The 12,349-nt window shown below is 37.1% G+C and overlaps 1 protein-coding gene across 2 annotated transcripts; it reads left to right on the forward strand.

Annotated features, from left to right (window-relative positions):
• Positions 1 to 6,310: 6,310 nt before the first annotated feature.
• On the forward strand, positions 6,311 to 10,695 carry minpp1b (multiple inositol-polyphosphate phosphatase 1b). 2 transcript variants are annotated; one of them, XM_081392549.1, is made up of 6 exons: positions 6,379 to 6,586; positions 6,668 to 7,036; positions 7,605 to 7,799; positions 7,932 to 8,029; positions 8,235 to 8,365; positions 9,277 to 10,695. In XM_081392549.1, the coding sequence occupies exons 1-6, from the start codon at positions 6,463 to 6,465 to the stop codon at positions 9,653 to 9,655; spliced, it is 1,296 nt and encodes a 431-aa protein (XP_081248675.1). In that variant the 5' UTR covers positions 6,379 to 6,462; the 3' UTR covers positions 9,656 to 10,695. The 2 variants fall into 2 exon arrangements, with proteins under 2 accessions (XP_081248674.1, XP_081248675.1); XM_081392548.1 differs by having other exon boundaries at positions 6,311 to 7,036.
• Positions 10,696 to 12,349: the final 1,654 nt, after the last annotated feature.

Genomic DNA, 12,349 nt, shown 5'->3' on the forward strand with positions numbered 1-12,349 from the left:
TAACCAATCGTGGCAATTTCTGTGGTTGTGGCTCCAAAACGGTGGTCCTACATCGTATAGTGAGAGAGATTCAAAGATGACCATTGTCACGGTCTTGCGACCAAAGAGAGCCTGTGAAAAGTTTCTGACTGAGTGTCAAGTGACACAGTCAAGTGTGTTTGCTGCTACGACCTATATCTACTGATTGGCCAATAAAAATGCAATGAAATATGAAATGGCATATTGATCAACGCGACATGGCGCTAAAACTTCAAGTAGTTACCTCAAGCTCAATTTACCAAATTGGCATGCAGAGTTGGCCTCATTTCCCAAGCAATGACCGTATCAATATTCTCCTTATTAGCTTCCTCCTCTTTTTAACCACATAAAAAACACAATTGCCAAAGTGCGATTCATCTTGCTCTATTTGTTTACCACTAGCACATGCTAATGACATTTTATTCTTGTATACAAAATTTGCGTTGTAGCCTATGATTCAATAGGTGTTATCATCATATAGTCTACATACATGTCGCACCCAAGTTTATTAAGCATGTGGTGTGATTTGTAATGATCTTATAATTGCAGATATCGCACAGTCTGTAGCAGGCATAAGGGGGTGGGGCTAAGATGCGAGGCCAGTAGCACCTCAATGCAGTACACGAGATCCGGGGGGCGGAGTTGGATCCAGATATAAGGGGTGGAGATTGGTAGGTTTAGGGGTGGGTTTAGGGATCAGGGGGTGGAGATGGGTAGGTTTAGGTATATGTAAGGTGGGAGAAATCCACGGCTCCCCGTGGATTTCATGTTCTGCAGTGAGGACCATCTCGGAAAGGACCATCTCGGAAAGGAAGCGAGGATGCACAAATAAGAAATGAGAAGCACCCTATGGTTGAGTCCGAAAACGCATACCCTCTTGAGTAGGTACTTATTTTGAATGAGTAATTACTTCACGACCGCAAAAAAAGTATGTTCTATATAGTATGAATGTGTGTAGTATGAATGCAATTTGGATGTACTATAGTCGCCATGTTGTCATTATCAACAAAACAAAGAAACATGTTTAATACTTAATTTATTCCTCCAAATATAGTCTCATTCTTAACTTTTATGTAAGACCAGCAGTTTAAGAAAGAGGATGTCATTGCATATACTCTGGGAGCCACTTGCACACGTTTGCTGGCAGGAGCTGATAGCACAGACAATGGACATAATAACTCTTATAAATGTTTACATAAAGACCTCCACATACAATTGTGCCATCATACAAATTAGTGAGACACTGTCTCGTGGCTTATCATGGTGAGTTTATATTTTAACATCCTCATGATATTGAATTCTTATTCCCTTTCTTATCAGCTTGATTTAGCATTTTAATACCTTTACAAATATATAAATGTATACCTATATATAAACATTATAATATTACAATGTAGGAAATAATAACGCATAAGTATTTTTAAAAAAATGTTACATCTATTATAGTAGGTAAAGAATGATTACAGACTTCAGTTGAATCAGTTGTCAGATACAGGACAACATTATCTTGTTATAATTTCTAAGCTGTAACTGCTTTTGTTATATTTGGACATCAGGCGGTCTTACTGGACTCCTGTAGCTTCCAGATACCAAAAGATGTCTGTTGCCTTCATGTGAATGTGAGAACCATTTCAAGGAAATAAATACCTATAATGGCAAAACTAGCAGTTTCAATGAGAATAAGGAAAATATATTTATTGTAAAGTCTGTAGTACTTCTGAGGACTGTTTGAAACAGAAAATGCATTCTCAAAAGAGTAAAAAGATATAGAGGTGATCATGGACTCGAATGGACTCGCTATTTAAAAGGTTTCAAGACAAAAGTTATTCTCATATTTAATACAAGGTTTCTTTTCTGTAGTTCAGAATTTAAGGTATGAGTCTATACAGAAACTCAAAAATGATTTAGGCCCTACCCTCAGAAATATTCACTGAAAATTGCATAAACTAGTTTCAGTCCTCCTATTACTGGCCTCAACAATAAAATGGTATGGAATGATTTTCTATGTTAGACTATTCAACATGCCTTCCAGGAATGCAGGGAAGCTTCATAATCCAAAAGCTCATTTCATTTCTTAGATTTGATGATGTAGACTTGACCCCTCTGCACGAGCCCTAATGATGTCGCAGTGAGAATTCGAAGAGTTAATTGATGGTTGTGGAATGTGCAGCCCGTATATAAAGTCTTGAAAATCCAGTATTAGTTTTATGAGTAGTTTGGAGAAACATTGCAGAAAGTAATTGTCATGGGTAAGAGTTTCTCCTGCAAAGGAAATAGCAGTTAACAAGTGTGTGTACAATTCCCATCCACGTACACCACTCTACAATCCACCGTCAACATGCCAAATCCTCATCGCCTTGATGGCAGGAGTGCTGGTATTGGTGATGAAAGAGGTAGAGGAGATGTGAGAGAGGAGAAGAGGGTGACAAAGAAAAGGAGGTTTGCTACAATATCTCTCATAATTCTAAAAAGATAATTCTTTTTTATATATTTATTGGAGCTCTGTACATCAAAAAGCCACTCCATAAAGACAGATTTCTCTTTTTTATCTTTTTGGAGAGGTTAAACATGCATCTTAACTGAAGAGATCGCACGGCATGTGATGCGGCATGTCGTTGAGGCTGCCAACAACTGCTGTAGCCATGGAGTTCTCCATAGAGACATCAAACAGGAGAACATATTAGTGAACACGGACACCCTGGAGGTGACACTAATTGATTTTGTCTGTGACGACTGCTGTATAAATCAACGAATGACACCTTTAGCGGTATGTATTAAAGTTGTAGTTTGGGACTTTTCTCTAGTGATGAGTTACACCATGTTATATCCTAACTGAGCTAAAATTAATGAACCTGACACGGCACAATACAAAAAAAAAAAAAAAAAAAAAAGTGTAGACAGACAAACAAACTTCAGTCTACAGTCCCTTCAAACTACAGTCCCAGAACTTCTTGTTATGGCCGCTCCAGCCACCCCAAAAGTCCCTGCCAGTTCTGTCCCAGTGGTTCTTGTCAAAGCAGTTTCTTGTCACTGTTGCACCAGAGGTTCCCTTCATGACTGCCTTAGATGTTATCTCATGGCCACTCCAGAACCTGCTAACATTCCAGAGTTCCCCAAATGGCAGCTCCAACCCAAGTGCTTCTTTTCTTGGCAGTGCATGTCAAAGCGAACAAGGCAGAAAAGATCTGTGTCATGCATGCCTCAGAGGTTCCTGTTTCTGTCCCAGAATGACAGAATTCAGAAGGAAGCATTTCCACACAGTCAAAAATAAATTATACATTATAAGTTTTGTTTGTTTCAGTTTTCAGTGAAATGTCCAGGAGACGTTTTAAAACATTACACATGATTTATGTGAAAGGAAACTTTATTCATAAATGGTTACACAATGATGCAAAATATTATCAATTATTATTAATATCTCCCAATTATGTGTCAAAAATATTAGTAGCCGATCAATCATTTAACGTGTTATTATTCTCTAAATTATGTGCAGGTACGCACAAACAAATCTTTAGCCTAACATAAGGGAAGTTATCTTAAATATTGTCTTTGTCTTTAAAGCATTTTGAGGATAGAGGCAATACAGAATCCATGCTGCTATATAAAGAGAGACTAATGATCACCAAAAAACTATTTTTGACAAATTAATTTAAAATGATGAAGACTCGAATCCAATAAAGGGTAAAAATTCCTATTTAAGGGGTAACAAACGGATTTGGTATCCAATAACAAACGCCTTTGATGGTGAGTCTTCATAAATGAATCAGGTTCATTTTAAAGCATTTTAAGATACTGTTTTGTACCCATGAAGACATTAAGGGGAAGTGCTGAGATTGAATATTTTTCAGCCAAAGGATTTTGGTCAGGGGAGTGCAGCTTTGGCCCTCGAGATCCACAGAGTCGAGGACAGTGCATATCAAAGGCCAGAGTTGCCCTGCTTTTGGTGGACAGGCCAGGGAGTAAATGTCTGGGAAAAATCCTTCAATACGAGATTTGAGAAAAGACATTAGAACAGACACTAAATTGATCACACAATGGCAGTTTATGTTCATCTCTTTCTGCTCAAGCTGTGCAATTCTCAATGTAGCTTAGATATTCTAAAAAAAAAAAAATAACACAAACACTGATATGTGTAATGATTGTCTTGCCCATAACGCTTCAATTTTCTTACTGTCCATCTGGAATAACCCAATATGGTCCTTGTTTTCAAAGCCTTAAGGCATACAGCCTTAACCCCAACTCTTTCATATTGGCGAGGACGGCATCTCGATGGCGAAACGTCAACTTCGCTGATTGAGCTAATATCAATCAATCATTGATTTAATTTAATATGCGAATGCCCTGGAGTCACAGCGGAGCCAGAGCTGCATCCATGTATTCCCTGAAAGTGCCGGGTGACAGAGCTAGGCCGAAGGGAAGAGGTGTACATCATCTCTTCATAGCATGCATTGCATTCTTGTTAGATTAAATCTGAGTATGAAGGGACACAAACTAATCCAGTTACATATGCAAAATACCAAGCTCGAAGACAAAGGGTTGTAAACTTTCCCTCCAATGTTTAAGTTCCTATCTGGTTCACTGGCCCCCTGGAGGAGTGACCTCCCTCAGAGGTTAAACAGCATCCCACCCGCACATGTCCCCTCCCTGTCTTCCTTTCTGCTCTGGCAGGCCTCAAAACATCAAGCCATGTGTAACTTTCTCAACAGTAACAGAGTCAAATTACCACTGCAGGTTCATCATAATTTCTTCATTCAACACTGAAGAAATTGATTGCAACTTCAACACCATAGATTCACGGAACCATCACGACTTTTTTCCTGAGACTGCATCCAGATGCTTGTTCAACGGCTAATTGCAAGTAAACTACCTCATGTCTCAAAGCACATAACATTACAATAATAATGAACATGACTTAAAGAGCACTGACCTGTACCAGCTGACTGCTGCAGTCTCATTTTGGCATTGATAGTATTGCCACTGAAACGCATAAATTCAAGTCACAAACCACTCCTACGTCATAGGTTTCCATCTCTTCCAAATAACAATAGTTATGATGTGAACACATCATAAGCTTGTTGTTTCGGTTTCATTCAAGGTGTAATGGTGACATTAAATCTAAACCACCATGGGTGCTTAAATTTGATGTCTATTTTGCCATCTCATATTAAAAAAAATAAAATAAATCAGTTTAACCTCTTGATGACAACATAGGCTACTATTTATATGATGCACATCTGGAAATCTACTGCAGTGAACAGATGTATAGCTCTCTGATAATCCATAAATATAATCACTCGGAATGAAGAATGAAGAAATGAAGAAAGCTCATATGTTCACAGCAGTCATGACCAAGTTTACAGGTGTGATGTTGAATGCATTCTCATTGGAGGGCAAGAACGCTGTGCAGAGGGTGGTGAAAGCAGCTCAAAAGATAATAGGCACACATGTTAGGACATAATAGGACATTTATTCTAAAAATGTTTCAGAAAAATTGGAAACATCAGAAGGCCTCTAGTCACCCTGCACAATCACTTTTCTCCTCTCTGCCCACTGGATTCTGGAAAGCGTATAGGGTCCATCAGCACATGTACATCAAGATTCAAAGACGGCTTCTAACCCAATGCCTTAAGACGGCTCAATCATACTGTTCTTTCGGACATAAATATATGACTCCTTCACACTCTTTAAACTTAACCAGTCATATCTCATCTTGTATTACAGTCTGCACTTCAGTAGGCTAGGCCATACCTCAAGAAGCCATTCATTTACCCTATGTTACTTCTACATTTTAATTCTACGCTTAATTACATAACTTATTTTATACACAACTTATACATTCATGAACATACAGCACTGCACACACACTTTATACATAAGCAGCTGCCTTTATGTGGTTTTGTTAATCAATTTGTTTGTGATTTATGTTTGCACTGTTTGTTCATTTTTGCTTGTTGTTGTCTTTATCTGCGAGAATTTCCAATGATTTAATTGTAGCCTATGCCCTAACCTATAAATATGACTAAAAAAACTTTGGCTTTTGATAATCAAAATTTGATTACATTTTTAAGGAAAAAGGTATTTGTGGTTGCATCAGTTAAACTACATTAAAGTGATGCACAACACCGCCATCTAGTGTAGCACAAGACACTTTTTTAATGAAATCTTTTAAAACATAACAGTTCCCAAATGTTGCATTGTACCCATTTTGAAATTAAACAATTATTACAATTATTCACTTTCCTTATATTATCAGTTGTGTGTTATTTACCTAGATCTGTTGTGTTTTGACCCGGAAGGTTTTGTAGGCCTATCTTGTTTTTGAGGCTGGCTTCACATGTAGTGCGCGTCATCATAGTCGGCAGGGCGTATGGTGATTTTACTCATTGAAATGCACAGGTGCAGGCTACGGGTATTTTCGGTGGAATAGGTATCACACATCCAGAAATGAAAACACCTAATTTCCTCATTAACTTTCTCATCACTTCTTTGAGCGTTATGGTTGGTTTGTCATTATCTAAACTCGCCAGGCCAACTATACCGGCGATAGCGCATTACTTTGGGACAAAAGGCAGGTACGAGGAAGTGAATCCACATCTATTAGATGACATTTTATTTGTAAACAGATCGCTGCTGGTTCCCCCCTCTCCAGATTGCCGTGCCATTCATATGGTGTCGGTGATACGTCACGGGACACGCTATCCAACCACAAAAAATGTGAAAAAGATTGCGCGACTGTTTGATCTGGTCGTGTCTGACGCGTCGGGTTCAGCGTCTTGGCTTAATAACATTAAAGCATGGAAGATGTGGTACACTGAAGACATGGACGGCAGGCTGGTGGATAAAGGGCGAGATGACCACAGGCATTTGGCGATGAGACTGGCACAGTCATTCCCCACCTTGATTTCTGAGGATCTCCTCCGCGCAAACCGCATTGAGTTCATCACCAGCTCCAAGCACCGCTGTATTGATAGTGTTAAAGCTTTCCAAGAGGGTCTGCACAGACTCTGGGATGTTCAGGGTAGGCTTAATGTCCCTTCTTTACTAGCTGTTTTGTTGGCTTCTTAAACATTGTTCATGAAAAGTTCATCCAGAAATGAAAATTCTCTTATCACCCTCATATCATTCCAAACCTGTATGTCTTTTTTTCTTCTGTGGAACACACACGATTTTTAAAACGTTAGTAACTAAACCGTTTTGGCGACCATTGACTTCAATTGTATGGACAGAAAAAAACACTGAGACATAATAAATATCTTCTTTTATGTCCCACAGAAGAAAGAAAATCACAGTATCTTCGTTTCTGTTCCGAAGATGAACGAAGGTCTTATGGGTTTGGAACAACATGAGGCTGAGTAATTAATGACAAAATTTTCATTTTGGGGTGAACTAACCCTTTAACTACAGCACCTTTAGGCCAAACAACTGGCATTTAAAGACACTGAAACACATCCTCAGCACATCTACCATAAAGTGTAATTTGTTATCTGTGCATAAACAACTCTCCACCATGTGGTTGATGATCCTGCAAGCTTTATTGTTGAAGAAGTGGTCCTGTTATTCAACTAACCATACTTCTTGTTTTATAGATATGGATTACAAACACTATGTGGATGATTCACTCATGAGATTCTTTGATCATTGTGAGAGATTTGTTGAAGGTGTTGAGAACAATAAAACAGCTTTGAAGGAGGTAGAACGCTTTAAATCTTCGGCAGAAATGGATGCAGTACGGATGAAAATATCCAACCGCCTTCAGATTCCATTCAGTAAAATCACCCCAGGTAATTTTGCCTTTTAAATCACGGTGTGCAGTTTTATCTTCCTGTTCACTGAAGTTGCTTAATGTTAATCTGTAGACTAAAATAGTCAATAACAAAGATCCTTCCTGATATTGATTTCAATTTTCTCCCAAGATATGGCAGAGGCAGTTTTCTTTTTGTGCTCCTATGAGTTTGCCATCAAGTCGGAGAACTCTCCGTGGTGCGCTCTGCTGGATGAGTCTGACGCTCAAGTACGTATGTTGGTTGGAAATTGAAAACTTCCATTTTCAGTGGATGTTATTAGGATTCAAAGTGTAATTCCCTGTCAGCTGGGGTGTTTGTGGGGTCGTAGAATGTCTAGTAATTACGTACGGTAATCAGCGCCCTGATTCACTGTTTCACAACTGGATTTACCTTGGCGACCAAATGCATGTTTCTCTTTTGGCCTCATGTTAGGTCCTGGAGTATAAAAGTGACCTGAAACAGTACTGGAAGAGGGGATACGGACATGACATCAACCGTAAATCCAGCTGCCCTCTCTTTCATGATATTTTCAAGCGTCTTGATAAGGCCGTTAATGACTACAGGTAAGGAGATTAAAGGGTTAGTTCACCCAAAAATGAAAATTCTGTCAGTAATTACTCGCCCTCATGTTGTTCCAACCGCGTAAGACCTTCGTTCATCTTCGGAACACAAATTAAGATATTTTTGATTAAATCTGAGAGTTGTCTCACTCCTCCATAGGCTTTCAGAGGGACCGAAACTTGCTGGCCCAGAAAAGTTATTAAAGAGATCGTTAATATAGTCCAAGTGACTCCAGTGGCTCAATCCTAAGTATATCAAGCGACGATAATACTTTTTGTGCGCAAAAACAAACAAAAATAACGTCTTTAGTCCACTATTCATTTCCTTCTCTCTGGGCCTCGTAGTGTTTTTGCGCTGCGCGTCTGTGTTGCACGTCATCACGCATCACACACATGACCCGCTTCGGCCAATTGTGAGCCTACGTGGTGACGTGTAACACAGACGCGCTATGCAAAAACACTACGTGAACCAACTAGAGGCCCAGAGAGAAGGAAATGAATAGTGGAATAAAGTCGTTATTTTTGTTTGTTTTTGCGCACAAAAAGTATTCTCGTCGCTTGATAAACTTAAGATTGAGCCACTGTAGTCACTTGGACTATATTAACGATCTCTTTAATAACTTTTCTGGGCCAGCAAGTTTCGGTCCCTCTGAAAGCCTATGGAGGAGTGAGACAACTCTCAGATTTAATCAAAAATATCTTAATTTGTGTTCCGAAGATGAACGAAGGTCTTACGCGGTTGGAACAACATGAGGGCGAGTAATTACTGACAGAATTTTCATTTTTGGGTGAACTAACCCTTTAAGATGTGGACCCGTTCTCAGTCAGTTATGGTCTATTTGTCCACTTACAATACTCCATAAAACATGCTAAAGATGTTTATGTGTTCACTTGTGTCTCCTGTAATCTGACAGATTTGGAGAGGTAAAAAAGACTGCCACCATCCAGGTTGGTCATGGTGAGACCCTGCTGCCTCTGCTCTCTCTGTTGGCCTTTTTCAAGGATGAAAACCCTCTAACTGCAGAGAATTTTTCTTGGCAGCACAATCGCATGTTCCGCTCCGGTCAGATTGTACCTTATGCTGCGAACTTAGTCTTTGTCCTGTATGAATGTAGTGATGGATTTAGAGTGCAGTTGTTTCTCAATGAGAAGCCCATGACTTTTCCCAGCATGAATCATTCGGCTCCACTGTATGAAACAGTCAGAAAGCATTACTCAAAGCTCCTTCATGGCTGTGATTTTAATAAGGAATGTGATGTGCCTCAATCAAACCTCAGGAACACTGAATTGTGAGTCAGGTTATTAAATAGTGGATTACAGGGATCAATTGCTGTGCACTTACAATGACTGTATCTTCACTTTTGATTCTATTATTATTTCCATACTGTGGTTGGAAAACCAAATATTGGTTTATTTATTATACATGCTACCAAATTACCAAGGGGTGTACATTTGTGCTTTAAGAATGATTTCTGTGTTCTTTCTTGTTTTATTTGCCAAAGTACTAAAGAAATGCAGTGCCAAATAATTTGTAATTTTGTCATTTTTTTATTATAATAAAACGGTTAGGTTTTTATAAAAGTCATTCCGGCTATCAGGTTGGATCAAATATTGAAAATGGGTTGCCAAAATAAAAGGATTCTGAAATTGGATTCCATCATATAATCCAGTCTTGGTTTTGATTTGGATCAAACCTTCAATATGTGTTGTTAACAACTTTTTAGTAATATCAGGATTCCCAGTTGTTCAGAAAGTTTAATCCGGATCAGAATTATCCCATTTATTGCTGTCCAGGATCAGGTAATGCATTTTACTTTTGTCGCAGTTTTTAAAAGCTTGCCTTGCAATGAGCAACAAATATACACGCAATAAGGGATGCAATTAATAGAAACTACTTTTGACTGGTTCAACTCTGATCATTGTGCCAATGTAGTTTATATAAAATGATTAAAAAACACTTAAATTATATTATTTTTGTTTGATATTGACAGCTTTTTTTGTGGATTATTCTATGGTGCCAAAATCTCTTTTAATTCAAAGTACTGAAAGGTACTTCTACTTCATTACTGTAACAGTTACATTAATCAAGGGTAAAATAAAAGATATAAATGAAAATAATCTAAGTTATCGCAATCTTATTAAAGGTTTAAAACACATACTGATTGTTTGATCCAAACTAAAAAAACAAGATTGGATTTTCTGATCTAACCTGATTTCAGAATCATTTTTAAGATTTGATCCAATCCGATAAACGAAATCTGATCAGATTACTTTTGAACAACCGGGCCCAGCAGAAGGGTGGATTTCAGGAGCAAAAGAAATAAAACTTTTTTAAAAACATTAGTGTTTTGCACATGATTTGTTTAAGCATTACAATGACTTTGTCTGACCAGCAAAAATACAACAACCAAACTGCTTCACAACATCCCATAAAACCTTGAAATTGTGATATTCCCTCTATTATTCATCAAGACAAACATTCCATGAAACCCCCCAATCATCTAAAAATACAATAAAAAGTACAGAAATTAATAAATTATTAAAGAAAAAAAATGTAATCATTAATCAAATGATAAACTACATAAATGATTAATGATTACAAATGATAACATGAAATGAAACAATTGTGTTGTTTTTCTTCATTTTGTATGGTTGCTCTCTTGAAGCTACACACAGTTTGCTACTGAAACAGATCCTCCGATTCTTCAGCTATCTATAAAGCTATAAAACGAATTATTTTGTCCTCATAAAATAAACCCTCAAACAGCTCAATGTCAAACAAAAGCAATATATTTAATTTTAACTGTCAATAATTATCATGTTAATTTTGAAGACAATCATCAAATGCATAGTGCATGTATATTTGTTTTCTATTATTTATTTGTTGTGGGACAGATGAGGGATCTGACTGTTTAAATTTTTTTTTATTTATTTTTTTTATTCTTTTTATTATGCTGTTTTCTGTCTCTTCAAATCAAAATACAGTGACCCAAGCACTGGCTATTCTACCGGTAGTTCTTCATAGTAGCTGTAGTCCGGTAATCCGGATTTGGTGATCTGGAATAGTTTTTATCTGAGTCAGAGTGATCCAATTCAATCAAAACCAGCACAAAAGTAAGATGGATTACCTGATCCTAGTCTTTTTTTTTTTTTTTTTTTTTACAAAAAAATAAAAGAAAAAATACATTTTAGCAAGCAGGATCAGGAGCAGGATGTCTCAAATACTGAGACATTCTGAATTTCACTCAAATTGTTATGCTGATAATTTAATTTGTAATTAATTCAATGGTATAAGTAGGCTATAAGTAGTATTAGTAGTTAATTAAAAATTTGCAAAATAGCATTTGCACTAGTCAACTCAAACTTTGTAAACACACTGAAAGGGTTTTTCTCGAAAATACATTTTGGTAACACTTTACAATAAGTTATTTTCATTAGTTAACATTAGTTAATGTATTACCTACCATGAATTAACAATGTTATTAATAGTCATTCATTGTTTGTTCATGTTGATTCACAGTGCATTAGCCTAACTAATGTTAACAAGCACAACTTTTGTTTTTAATAATGTATTAGTAAATGTTGAAATTAACATTAATTTAGCTTAATGAATGCTGTATGTCTTGTTCATTCTTAATTCATGTTAACTAAAGTAGTTAACTAATGTGTTGTTAAACCATATTGTAAAGTGTTAGCGACATTTCTTTAAAAAATGATTCATTATATCGTGAGCTTAGAATTATAAGGTTCTATCTCCACTTTTGGTCGAAATTGAGTTTTTGACATAATCTGATCCATTAGGTGTTTATTAATGCCTGTGTGGTGTTATTTTTGTAAAAAAAAAAAAAAATTTGTTAGTAGTTATTAATAAAATAAAAAGGTTCCATCTCACAAAACATAAACCGAGTTGGGATTATAAGGTTCTATCTCCAGTAGATTCAATATCCAATCAAAACCTTGAATGAACACGGACGGACCAATCAAAAC

This window comes from Scardinius erythrophthalmus, assembly GCF_964197995.2.
Source record: "Scardinius erythrophthalmus genome assembly, chromosome: 18".
NCBI classification, from domain to species: Eukaryota; Metazoa; Chordata; class Actinopteri; order Cypriniformes; family Leuciscidae; genus Scardinius; species Scardinius erythrophthalmus.